Consider the following 13,039-nt stretch of genomic DNA (forward strand, 5'->3'; position numbering starts at 1 on the left):
GGGGTGGCGCCTGTGGCTCAGTCGGTAAGGCACCAGCCCCATTTACCGAGGGTGGCGGGTTCAAACCTGGCCCCGGCCAAACTGCAACCAAAAAAATAGCCGGGCGTTGTGGCGGGCGCCTGTAGTCCCAGCTGCTCGAGAGGCTGAGGCAAGAGAATCGCTTAAGCCCAGGAGTTGGAGGTTGCTGTGAGCTGTGTGAGGCCATGGCACTCTACCGAGGGCCATAAAGTGAGACTCTGTCTCTACAAAAAAAAAAAAAAGCTCTTTTTAGGGCGGTGCCTGTGGCTCAACGGAGTAGGGCACTGGCCTCATATGCCGAAGGCAGCGAGTTCAAACCCAGCCCCGGCCAAAAACTGCAAAAAAAAAAAAAAAAGCTCATTTTAAAATATATATATGCATTTTTTATTTTGGGGGAATTTGTTGAGGGTACAAATTAGATTACACTGGTTGCATTTGTTAGCTAAAGACCCAGTTATAATTGAAAAAGCACATTTTTTAACAAGAAAAAATGAAAATTTTAAGAGAAATGTGGCTTTGCACTCCTACAAATTCATTTATTCATATTTATTTCTATTATTCATATTAAACATAACTAATGACAATCACATTCAGTTTTAAGGAACATCTTTTGAAAGTCATCAGATTTCAGAAATCTCCTGGTGCCATGATCTAAGTCCCCAACTGCCCAGAGTCTGCTTTGCTGCCAGTAGCAATAACTTTCCCAGATCCAAAAGCCAGATGGAAACCCCACATCAGCAGCTACTTTGCCTACTAGGAAGTAAATAGCAATTGTTTTTCTGGTTCACTTTTGACATTTGCTCTAGTTGGGGAGACCATCATTGTTATTTGGGCCGGCTTGTATGTTTGACTATCTAGTCCCTCGCACTTTCTTTTTCTGGTTTTCACTCCAATTTTTTTCTTTTTTAATTTCGTTTTCCTTTTGTAAAGCCATATACACATGGATCATGAATACATTTATGCATTTTCAGGGTACAATGTGTTGATTTTTTATACAATTTGGAATGCTTCCATCAAACTGATTAATATAGTTTTCACCTCATTTACTTGATTATTGTGTTAATACATTTATGTTCTATACTTGATAGATTTGACTTGTACCTTTGCAATGTGCTCCATGGGTGTGGTAAATGGTGGGTTCCCTCCAGTTTTTTATTGGGACCGTAGCCAGTCCCTGATTCCAGAAAATCAGTGGAAGCTAACACAATCTTCACATAACTCCTGAAAGTTCCTTCTTGGGCTGGTCATAGTTTCTGACATCTCTCATCCTGACCCAAGGATGTGCTTTGTTTTCACAACTCAACATGTGTGGGACAGCATCTTCTAACCCCTGCCCAGAGCAGCCTTTGGATAGGGACACCAATCTAGATGTGTCTGTAGTAGATCATGACCAAAGATAGTTCCCATGCTGCACCAATTGTAGTCTGCTTCAAGCCCTTTAATGGGTTCTCACAATGTGTGGGAATTTCGGAAAGAGGGGAAACTTATTCTCCTTTGGAATTGACAAAAAAATCAATTTTCTAAAGAAGCTTAAAAGAAATCGATGACTCTATTCAGATCCTAGACATTTGGGATTTAAGCTACAGTTTTTCACAACCCCAGTGAATTGAAAAAAAATTGAAATATGAAGAGTATATTTGGTTACATGGGAAAGAATAGAGTACAATAATCCAAATTTCTTCTCTGAAAAAAAGGCCAAATATCAAGTGTTGGTATTATTTTAATTTTCTTGCTTAATAGTTCTGTCATTAAAGCTGCCTGCCAAATACACATTGAACATCTCAGAAACTATGCATATCATTTTAGGCTTTCATGCCAACCTAGGTTTTCCATTTTAAAAAGGAGGGAACTAAGACTTGGGATAGTATTTGGGATGAGAACCAACTAGTAAGTTCTAGAGCTAGAAAGTGGGTGACTGGCTATTCCCGCTTGCCCAGGACTGTCCTGGATTTAGTCCCAAATGTCCTACATCCTGGGAAATCCTTCGGTTACATGCAAACTGGGACAACTGGTTACCCTACAATTGAACCCAGATTTGTAAGAATCTGAAGCTCATGCTTTTTCCTTTAATTGCTCAGCTTTTATTGGCTCTTCTGAGCTCTGCAATATTCCTATAAAACACTTCAGTTGAAGAACTATTAACATGCTTTTGGAAAGAGAAACAGTGAGTAGTCCAAAGCTTTTTAGCTCCTTCAAGGTCTATAAGGAAATTTTAAGACCACTTACTTTTAGCATACCAGGACTATTTCATAACTCTTTACCTTCCTCTTTTTCCAGGTTTCAATCAGTCAAGATTCCTGGTCTTTCAAAAATAACCCCTTTAAGGTTAGTGACCTTGTACTGATCAGACCTGCTTTCTTTGTTTTTTCCCTTTTAGTTCACTTAAATAACGAACAAAGAGCTTGTTTGAATTTAACTTACAAAACATTGCAAAAGCATTGGAATCTAGAATGGAGGCAAAAATCATGGTGTTAATTCTCATTATACAATTCAAAATGTCTCAGCAACATTTCTGTGGTGGAATTTGAGTTTTATTGGGAGACTTATGATTTTTCAATGTGGATTTTTATATTTCAACTTTTCATTAATTCAACATGAAAGACAGGAGAAACCATTTTTTATTAGATTCTTATATCTCAAACTGGAAGCGCCCCTGCAAAATTTTAATGAATTCAGAAGAAAATGCTGCATTTCCAAGTATAAAATAAGTTTCCATTTTAATGAGGATTAACTACTACTCTTTGGTGTGTGATAATCATATGGAAAATATAGCTTAATGCTCATGTTAAAACTTCCCAACATATTCTAGTTACTACTGAGCATCTTCCATTGTTGCTGGGTGTAGATGTTCAGGTTTAATAATTACAGTTATTACATGACTCAGTGTCAGGACCCACATCCCACTGTAGCCACGCAGATAACTTATACCTTCCAAATGCTATAGTTTCTTCTTTGTGTTTGCTGTTGAATCACAGGGCATGCGAGATAGAAACAGGATTATAGAAGAAGGTAATTAAAAAGATTATTTCTTACAGAGAACAACTCGCATTGACTTTCTAACATGGAGATGACCAGAATGTTCTCTTTCTAGACAGGAAGGCCCACAAAGAAAGAGAAGAGCTGTCTTTTTCACCACTCAGATCCAGTCCTCAGCAAAGAGGACTGCCCAGTAAGGTGTATTAGAAACTGAGTGCATCTTTAACACATTCTTCTTAGCAATATGAGACCTCTGCAGCCACTTCATGGCTATTTCCCCAGCAACACCAGGTAAAGGAGGAGCTATCCAGTTGTCCACTATAAGAAATAATCTTTTTAATTACCTTATAAATGAAAACAGTGTAACTTAAACATTTGTACCCTCATATCAATCTGAAATTAAAAAAAAAAAGTAGAGGGTGGTGCCTGTGGCTCAGTCGGTAAGGCGCCGGCCCCATATACTGAGGGTGGTGGGTTCAAACCCGGCCCCGGCCAAACTGCAACCAAAAAATAGCCGGGCATTGTGGCGGGCGCCTGTAGTCCCAGCTACTCGGGAGGCTGAGGCAAGAGAATCGCTTAAGCCCAGGAGTTGGAGGTTGCTGTGAGCTGTGTGAGGCCACGGCACTCTACCGAGGGCCATAAAGTGAGACTCTGTCTCTACAAAAAAAAAAAAAAAAAAGTAGAAGTTAAACATAAAAAAAAAAAAATGGAAGTCAATACCAATACAACAAAAGGTCATTGAACACCTACCAGGCATCAGGGACCTTACCAGGCATTAGAGATCTTACCAGGCATTCTAAATGGAGAGACACATCCATTGTCCTCCAGAAATACTCAAAGCATGATGGTGGAAACCAGCATGATACAAATTCCAAAAAAGGGTGACAAGTATTAATACAGGGAAGAAAGAAAGGCTGTAGAGAATAAAGAAGGGAATAGAAATTTAGGCAATTGCGTCTGACATGGGAAAACAGGGCTGGAGGTGGCAAAGGAGGTTGGAAAGGGGTTAAGTGGTCTTCCATAGCCTACACCAGCTCTGGCTGGCCCCAAACAGGGGCTGAGTGTGAAGTCACAGGGAAGACAGCTGCCTGGGGTGGGCCTTCCTTCCATGCACCCTGCCTCACAGAGCGCCCCATGTGTCTGTCAGATGCCTCTGATTTGTTCCTGTCCCCACCAAATTGAGAAATGAGCTTCAGGGTCAAATTCCCTAGTCAGAAATTCATTAATCTCATCCAGGGGCTGCTTATGTTTTTCTAGTTCTCATCCCCCTGAGCAAGAATACCTACAGTTTGCTCAGCTGTCACCCTCTCTGCCCTTCTGTCTGACTGGCTCCCAGGATCGGTTTCTCTTCTTTGTCTGAGGGTCTTATTGGAAGCTTTAACTCTATGGGTGTTTTGAAATCCTGGAGCTGGGAGTTTATATGTGACAGAAGTTCCCTTTGTAGAATTCACCTTAGGGAAGCAAAGACAGGGCCTTAGTGTGCTCAGATGACAACTGCTGTTTTCATTTTTCCTTTATGTCGGAGGACAGAGCTGCTAGGATAGAGATGGGAGGAGGATGATAAACTATCCAGCTTTTTGAGATATAAAATGTTTTGAAGTAAGAACTACATGCAGTGTTCATGAATTTTCATCCTAGTGGAGTTGAATGCTTTTCATATATGCATTTTCTGTGTACATTTCAAGAAGATGTACACAGAAAAAAACAGCTAATGGTTGACCCTGGTAGGGAAGCCTTCTGGAGCAGTGAAAGGAATGCAAATCCCACGTTCATAAATTTTGTTGATAGACAGTTATATTGATCTGTCCAAATGATCAAAGGACAAAGGTTTTCTATTAGCATCTGTAACAATGTCACATTAACCAGGGTTATCAGAGAGAAAGGAGGCTGGGAGCATTTCTATTTGACTGTCTGAGTTACTAAGGAGACAGTGCCACTGCCAAAATGGAAAATGCTTGGAATCTTAGATGGCTTAAAAATATATATGGAAAGACATATGGAAGCAACAGCGGGATTTGTGTTCAGACTCCAAATCAATGTAGACCATGCAGTGTCTGGGATCAGGCTCCTCTCAGAGCTCTGCCAGTCTTCTCCTGGCTCTCAACTGGGGTAATCTTCATGGATGGCAAAGAGGGTTGTTACCACCCCTTTGTACTATCTTGGAGTAAGAACAGCTTACTCCAAGAAAGCTGTTCCTTTTATCACCTAAACATGCAATAGTTTTTTTTGTTTTTTTTTAATTGTTGGGAACTCATTGAGGGTACAAAGAACCAGATTACACTGATTGCATTTGTTAGGTAAAGAATAGATTTAATTAAACAACAAAAATACTTGTTGAATCCCACTACTCTAACCCCCCAGTTGCTTTTCATTTCCCAAATTTAAACCAAAACTGTATTCCCTTTTTTTTTTCCTTTGTATTTCAGGTTAATATAAGGGTATATATGATTAGGTTACACCATTTGTTTATGTTTGTAAGGCAAAGTTCGGGGTATAGTGGAGTCCTTGTGCTGGCCACATTGCAGATATAATTTTATGACTTGCTTTTTTTTTTCCATCAGTAACATTATTTCAGGGACATTTTCTATGTTGTTACAAGGCTTTGTGTTTATCACATTTAATGATTAATACTCCATCGACCAGATGCTGCATAATTTATATACCAATTCCCTTGCTGCTGGACGTTTAGGAAAGCTATTGTTTTTGGCAGACTTCAGCTTCTGCAGAACTCCCAGCTGTGTGGGCTGAGATGGGAAAGAAAAGACCAATCCCAGCAAGCCAAGTTTGGAGTAGGGGGAGTGTGTGGGTAGGATGCCAAAATGTGGTTTGTGAAGAAGTGGAGGTGATTGTGGATCAGGGTTAGATTCCAGGGTAATAACGAAGGAGCTGATTTCTTCACTCCTTTTTATCTTAGTTATTTATTCCCTTTTAGTCTCAATTTAGTTATTTATTCCCAATCCTATTCCTCTCACCTTTCCATAAAAAAAAATACATCTGCTCTATTTTCCAGAAGCAGCCATCTAGAAGGTTTTTGTAATCCTAGTGCGGGGTCATTGGAGCAAGCTTTGTGCTGGGCTCCTGCCAAGCCCGGGGTAAGAGGAGGACAGAGTAGGGAAGCCTTGTTATAGGGACCACGTGGTTCAGCCTGCCTGATGCTGGGATTTACCTAGACACAGAGGTGACACTGTCTTCACAACCTGCCTTGTCATGAGTGACAATAGAAGACACCCAAGGACAAGAAGCTTGTTGTTTTGTCTCATAGTCCAAGGCTGATGTTGTGTTGGTGGGATGCCACCCCTCCCTGTGGTCACTCTGCTTTGCTGTCTTCAATGTGTGGCTTTGTCTCCGTGAGTATCTCTTTTTGCCCCCTAGAATGATCTGCAAAGGAGATTTGCTATGCACTCACCTTCCATTGTAGAGAACATAGTTGTGTGGGCCCACCCAACTTTAAAGGAGCATGGGAAATGTGATCCCAAAGAGGGAGGACAGATGGGGACAGTTAGTGGCATTCGTGTGATCAGTAGCATAGGTGGCATTTTGGCTTTCCACTTATTTTTCTCTTCTTGTTTCTTAATTGGCTCAGAATTTGTACAAAGAAGGGTGCTATTTGAGACCTTTCTAAGAGACTGCAACAAAAATTGTTTTGGCAGTGCCCTGTATTACTGATAGGAATATACTCCACAATATTTACTGGAGTGGAGGAAGGGAATAGGGGAAAGTTGGGGAAAAGTGGAGGTAGAAAATATTTCTGGCAATGTGTCAATATATAAGGTCCCACCCACTATGGGACCACTATTCAATGTTCTTGAAGGTACATCTTTCTACCATTCTTAACAACCTATAGTAGATGTTTCGATTGCATGAGCCAGCACATGCTCTTTAGCTCTTAAAGATATTCATAACAGGTTTATAATTTTATTTTATTATATTTTTAAAATTTCAGATTAATAGGAGGGTACTAATGATAAGGTTATAATGTTTGCATTTGTTAGGTAAAGTCCCTGTTTTAGTTGTGTCCTGCGCTCAGGAGGTGTGCCATACATCCCCACCTTGTGAAAATTAGGTGGGTAGTTCATAATTTTAAACTTTAAATTTCTTACTTCTTTGCATGCCTTGTATTCATTCACTGAGTGAATGTTTACTCAAGAAACGGTCACCTTTGATTAGACCTTGGATTCTAGAGTAGCTGGTAGATAGAGATACAGCACAAAGAAGGTCAAAGTTTCATGGTAAAATGAATTTGAATTTATTAGAGTGAAAGATAAACTACAGGCTATCCAAAACTTTTGGAATAGGAACGGTGATTGAAAAAATTGATCACATAAAATCTAATTTAAGAAAAAAAACCTACAAAAGGCTTCAGTTCTAAAAATACACTAGACAACCAAGTAACCAAAATAGAAATACTTTCTTCTTAAAGAGCACATCACTACTGGTGAGCCACTGAGAAACACATAGGTGGAGATCCTGTACAAGCTTAGGAGGGTGTTTGCCAAGAAGAGTTTTTTCAAAGCCAGTAAGGAAAGGAACTCCTTTCTGTATTTCTCCAACCTGCCCTAGTCTGTTTCCTGGTTGTGGCCTGTCCTGAATTCTCAACTCCTCAGGACTATTAAATGGCAATATAAACAGACCCCCTGAGCTGAACGTGGCAGCTCAGTGTGGATGGTGTTGCTGGTCCCTTGACAAGCTGTGTCCCCTTCAGGAGTCCTGCAGGCTGTGAACAGTAGACATCCCAGCGGCCACCTCTTAGCAGTAACCTCTGCATGTCAGGTACTGGGTGGCCTGCTGTCTGTCAGTGTTACATTAGGACACTCAGAACCCCAATAAAGAGATGCTGCAATTTCCCCAGATGACGTATTTGTAGAACTGGGGCTTAGTTTATTTAGCTTCCTTGAGGTTATAGGGTAAATCAGGGCAAAGCTGGGTTGAGAAGCCAGGGCCATCTACTGCCTGACCTAGAGAAAGAGCTGTTAGGCCATATGCTTTCCTAGTGCCACAGCATTCATGCGGCCACCACATCCTTGCTTTAAAATTAAAACATTGTCTTTATTTTCAAATCTTCCTTTGCATGTTCTCCAAGGAAAAAAACAAAATGAAATAATCTATGTGAATGTCCCCTGAGGTTCTTGTGCCCCAAAGTGTTTAAGGTGAAGAGTAAGGCACTGAAATTTTTCACATGGAAATTGGGGTCACCTACCTCTCAGAGCTCTTTTCTACTTTAAGTGAGATGCTTTAATTAATTAATTAATTTCTTTATTTACTTATTTTTATTTTAGATTAATGTGAAGGTACCAACAATTACGTTACAATGTTTGCATTTGTGAGGTGGAATCCCTGCTGTAGTTGTGCCCCGCCCCCAGGAGGTGTGCCATACACTCTTATATGGTGCCCATTAAGTAGGCGCACACCAATGCCCCTCCCTCCATCCCTTTCCCCCTCCCTCTTTCCTCCTCCCTCCAACTTGAATTGAATTGGATTTTTTCTCGTGTGGGCATGTGTTGGATCATCAACCGCTTCAGTATTGAGTACATTGGATTCTTGCTTCTCTATTATTGTGATACTTAACTAAGAAGAATGTGTTTCAACTCCATCCAGGTTAATACAAAAGATTAAAGTAGTGAGGTGCTTTATTTAAAAAAAAAATCATTTTGTAAATTAAACACTTAAATGCAAATGATTATTGTTATTGCTCTAGGGGCAATCCAGGAAAATTATAAGTACGTTATGAAATATTTTGTGATGAAAAATGTATTTTGGTGAGAGAATGGTTCCAAAAAAACTTACAGGTCCAGGTCTCCCCACCCCCCACATTGCTTTATCTGTTTACCTATCATTAACTTTTTTGTGCGCACGGTGTCTCATCTGAGCCTCTGGGATTGTGTGTAATCCAACAGAATAGTGGCTTTCAGTAGACAACCAGCAATGAAACTTTGTGGGTTTGGGTTGAAAAACTCTTCTAGTTGGGTGGAATATTAATGTTCTGCTAATGAAAAACTGCTGATTGTCAGAAAGAGGGACGGAGGGTGGGGGGGTGGGGCCTTGGTGTGTGTCACACTTTATGGGGGCAAGACATGATTGCAAGAGGGACTTTACCTAACAATTGCAATCAGTGTAGCCTGGCTTATTGTACCCTCAATGAACCCCCAACAATAAAAAAATAAAAAATAAATAAATAAATACGAACCCAAGGTTTACTCTGGAGGGTTCTTCCCAGAATTTCTCAGTCCACGGACACAGACTTTGTGTCAAACCTCTTCATTCTTTGTGCCAAGACCCCCTCATCTGGTGACCCCAAACCCCTTCATTTCTGTAATGGGCCTACTTCCAAATAAAGTCACATTCTGAGGTACTGGGACAAAAAAAAAAAAAAAAGAAAAATTGCTGATTGTCCAACAGGGAATTAGTCATGTCTTATTTTTCATCAAGACTTCTAGCTGTCTATATTGAACTCTTAGTCTGGAAGAGATCACTGTGTTAAAATAAACATTCTCTTATTATCTGTAGTGTTCTTAGCCCAAAATCTTGAAATAAAATGCTGGTCATTTTAAAAGTTCAAGAACTGTAAGTCCCAGGAAGGATGTGTGTCTCATTTTCTAAAAAGCTAAAACAGAAGCCATTTATTCAATATTGTTATTAACAAAACAATTTTGATGAGTATTTCACTGCAGTAGCCCCCGAACAGTGTCCCCTGATTCCGTTCTTCTTCCCCTGTTTTCTACTCAGCAGCCAGGTTGTCCCTTCAAAAAACATAAACTCAATAATGTAAAATGATGCAGCTGTGGTGGAAAATTATATTGCATTTCCTCAAATATTAAAAATAGAATTACCATATCATCTATAATTTCACTTCTGTGTATATAACCAAAAAGACTGAAAGCAGGGTCTCAAAGAGAGATTCATAGTCTTATGTTCACAACAGCATTTTTTTCTCAACAGCCATAAGGTGAAGCAACCCAAGTGTGCACTCACAGATGAATGGATTATCAAAATTAAGTACAACTGGCCCTCCACATTCTCAGCTTCCACCTCCACGCATTCAGCCAACCACAGGTTGACAATATTTGGGGGAAAAAGTGTTTATATTAAAAATGTACAGAGTTTTTCCTTTATTATTCCATAAAATGTACAATATAACATTATTTACATAGCATTTACATTGGATGAAGTATTCTAAGTACTTTAGGGATACCTAAAGTCTATGTGAGGATGTGTGTATGTGACATACAAGTACTATTGCTATTTTATATCAAGGACTTAGTTGTCCTTGGATTTTGGTATCTGCAGTGGGTTCTGGAACTAATCCTCTACTGATGAAGGATTCCATTGTATTCATACAATGGAACATTATTGAGTCTTAAAAAGGAGGAAAATTCTGACACACCCTACAACATGGGTGAGCCTTTAAGACATTACACGAAGTGAAATAAGCCAGTTGCAAAAGAGCAAATACTGTGTGCTTTCACTTGTACGAAGTCCCTAGAATAGTCACATTTGTAGAGATAGAAAGTGGAATGGTGGTTGTTAGGAGCCGTGGGGAGGAAGGAGATGAGTTGTTCAATGGGTGCAGAGTTTTGCAAGATGAAAACAGTTCTGGAAGGATGGTGGCGATAGTAGGATGACGTGAAAGCACTTAATGCCACTGACCTGTGCTCTTAACAATGATTATGATGGAAAATTTTATGCTAGGTGTCATTTACTGCAAACAAACAAACAAACAAACCCAATAAAGTTGCTTCCCTGTCCCAGTCCTCCAGGACTCCCATCACACTGAGAATAAAAACCATAGTCAACCAGGCTCTGGCCCTGGCTAAGATTCCCATAGGATCAATGTCCCCTCTTAACCTTACTTATGGCTCTTAACATCCCCCCAAGCCTGTTCCACTTCAGCCTGTGTGTTTGCTGTCTGCTCTGCCTGGAGCTGTTTCCTTCAGATCCCTCACGACTCACCCAGCCAATGCCCTTCAAGCGTCTCCTTAAATCTTATTCTCAAGAGGACTTTCTATCCTCTAAGATGGCACCCTTTGCTTCTCTTGTTTCTTCCCGTTGGTTCTTCTCCTTCATAGCATTTCTCACTCCCTGACATTATTTTGTATATTATTTTTTTGTCTATTTCTTTTCTATCTCCCCAACCAGAATGTTAGCTCAATGAAATAAAGATACTGTTTGTCACTGTATCTCCAGTATCTGGTCCCACTGAAATATTTGTGGACCACACCTACAGTGCATCTTATAAGAGTACATGTTAAATTTACTAAGTGTAGAATATAAATGTCTTAACACAATAACTAAGAAAATGCAGTGAAGTCTATGTTAACCAGTTTGATGAAAATATTTCAAATTGTATATAAAACCAGCGAATTATACCCCAGGATTGTATTAATATACACAGCTATGATTTAATAAAAAAAAAAGAAAAGAAGAAATATTTGTGGAATGAATGCATAAGGGAATGAATGAACCAGCACTCCAAGGGGGATGCAGCAACCAGCCTTAGAAGGTCTCCTGCAGAGGGCAGATAACTGAGTGTCCAGGCAGCTGTAGCAGTGGGTGCTGGCTGCCATCCCCTGTGGAGCCGTCCTGCCCTGCCCAACTCAGCCTGGCTCAGGCCACCCTGGGTGTTTGGGAGGCTGGGGAGTAGGATTGTTGTCACCTTCTCTTGTTCCTTGCCTTGCTTGATACTCTTCAGTTTACACTGTCCTCTTGTTTTTTCCTGTCGGGATCACTGCCTCTCAACTTGGGTTTCAAGGAATTAAAATCTGAGGTGCTATTACACATTTTTGACCCAGGCAGTCCCAGTTGTTTGTAGCTGATTCAATGCAGGTATCACCACCCATAGCTGAGGTGCTGGTTACTTTATTGAATTTTGTTCAAGAAAAGCAAGAAAACGCACATCCTTTGTTTGCACTTCAGGGGTCAATGTTCAATAAAATGTTTGCCTCTTCACCTGTCTTGAATCCTTGAGGGCCAAATGTGTTTTTATTCAGACCTTAACCTTCACTTTGACCCTTCACCTCTTCCTCCTAAGACCAAATGACTCTTCCTTTGCAGCTGGATTGCATTTTAATACTTAATACTCCAGAGATATTCTTACACCAGCAGGTGCTGTCACCTGGAGTAATCTGCCTGCGTCCACACCAGAACAGCTGTGATGACCTGTCACCTTAACTTTGTTTTGGTTGTGACGTGGGATCAGAGCCTGGGAGTCCTCTCTGGGATCCAAGCTGATATCTAGCCCAGATACATTTGCACTTGGAACGCTGATCACACACACGTGGCCAAGTGAAGTTTTTTTTGTTTGTTTGTTGTGTTTTCCTTTCCTTCTCTCTTTCTTTCTTTCTTTCTTTCTTTCCTTCCTTCCTTCCTTCCTTCCTTCCTCCCTTCCTTCTTTCTTTCTTTCTGTTCTGAGATACTTTTGTTCCACCCCTTAAAGCCAGAGTGTGTGTGCATTTCTCAGGCTCTTACTAAAATACAGTAAAGGGAGTTATTGGATGTATGGGTTAGAAATTCATAACATTTCTGTTTCTAAACTTGAAGGTTGTCAGACTTATTTTTGGCCAAACTGGTATGGCTTCACAGAGGAAAAGATGCTTAAGGTGAAACTAGAGAAGAACTAGGTCTTTCTGTGAGGAAGGAAAACAAAATGGAATTAATCTGTGAGCAAGTTACCGAGTGGGCATCCAGAGGTGGGGGTGGTTTTGTGGGTAGTTGGGAAGAGAGAGCAGGAAGGGAGAAAACCAGGCTGAACCAGAGGTACTGGATTTGGAATTGGCAGTACAGATGTGAAAACACTTTTCTTTTTTGTTTTTTGTTTTTTATTGTTGGGGATTCGTTGAGGGTACAATAAGCCAGGTTACACTGATTGCAATTGTTAGGTAAAGTCCCTCTTGCAATCATGTCTTGCCCCCATACAGTGAACACACTTTTTAAGAACACATGGGACAGGGAAACATTTTCAAAAGAAATTTTTTTCTTTTTTTTTTTTTTTTTTGAGATAGAGCCTCAAGCTGTCGCCCTGAGTAGAGTGCTGTGGTGTCACAGCTCACAG

The 13,039-nt window shown here is 40.3% G+C and overlaps 1 protein-coding gene across 2 annotated transcripts in view; it reads left to right on the forward strand.

The window, feature by feature from the left end:
* The window catches only part of FUT10 (fucosyltransferase 10), a 427,469-nt gene that overhangs the window by 385,639 nt on the left and 28,791 nt on the right, over positions 1-13,039 (forward strand). The window contains exon 4 of one of the 2 annotated variants that reach the window (XM_053578687.1): positions 2,296-2,343. The exons of the other annotated variant lie outside the window; for it this stretch is intronic. Coding sequence (XP_053434662.1) covers positions 2,296-2,343 — 48 coding nt within the window. The remainder of the gene's footprint in view (positions 1-2,295; positions 2,344-13,039) is intronic. 2 annotated transcript variants of the gene reach the window in all.

This window comes from Nycticebus coucang, chromosome 24 (assembly GCF_027406575.1).
Source record: "Nycticebus coucang isolate mNycCou1 chromosome 24, mNycCou1.pri, whole genome shotgun sequence".
In the NCBI taxonomy this organism is placed as follows: domain Eukaryota; kingdom Metazoa; phylum Chordata; class Mammalia; order Primates; family Lorisidae; genus Nycticebus; species Nycticebus coucang.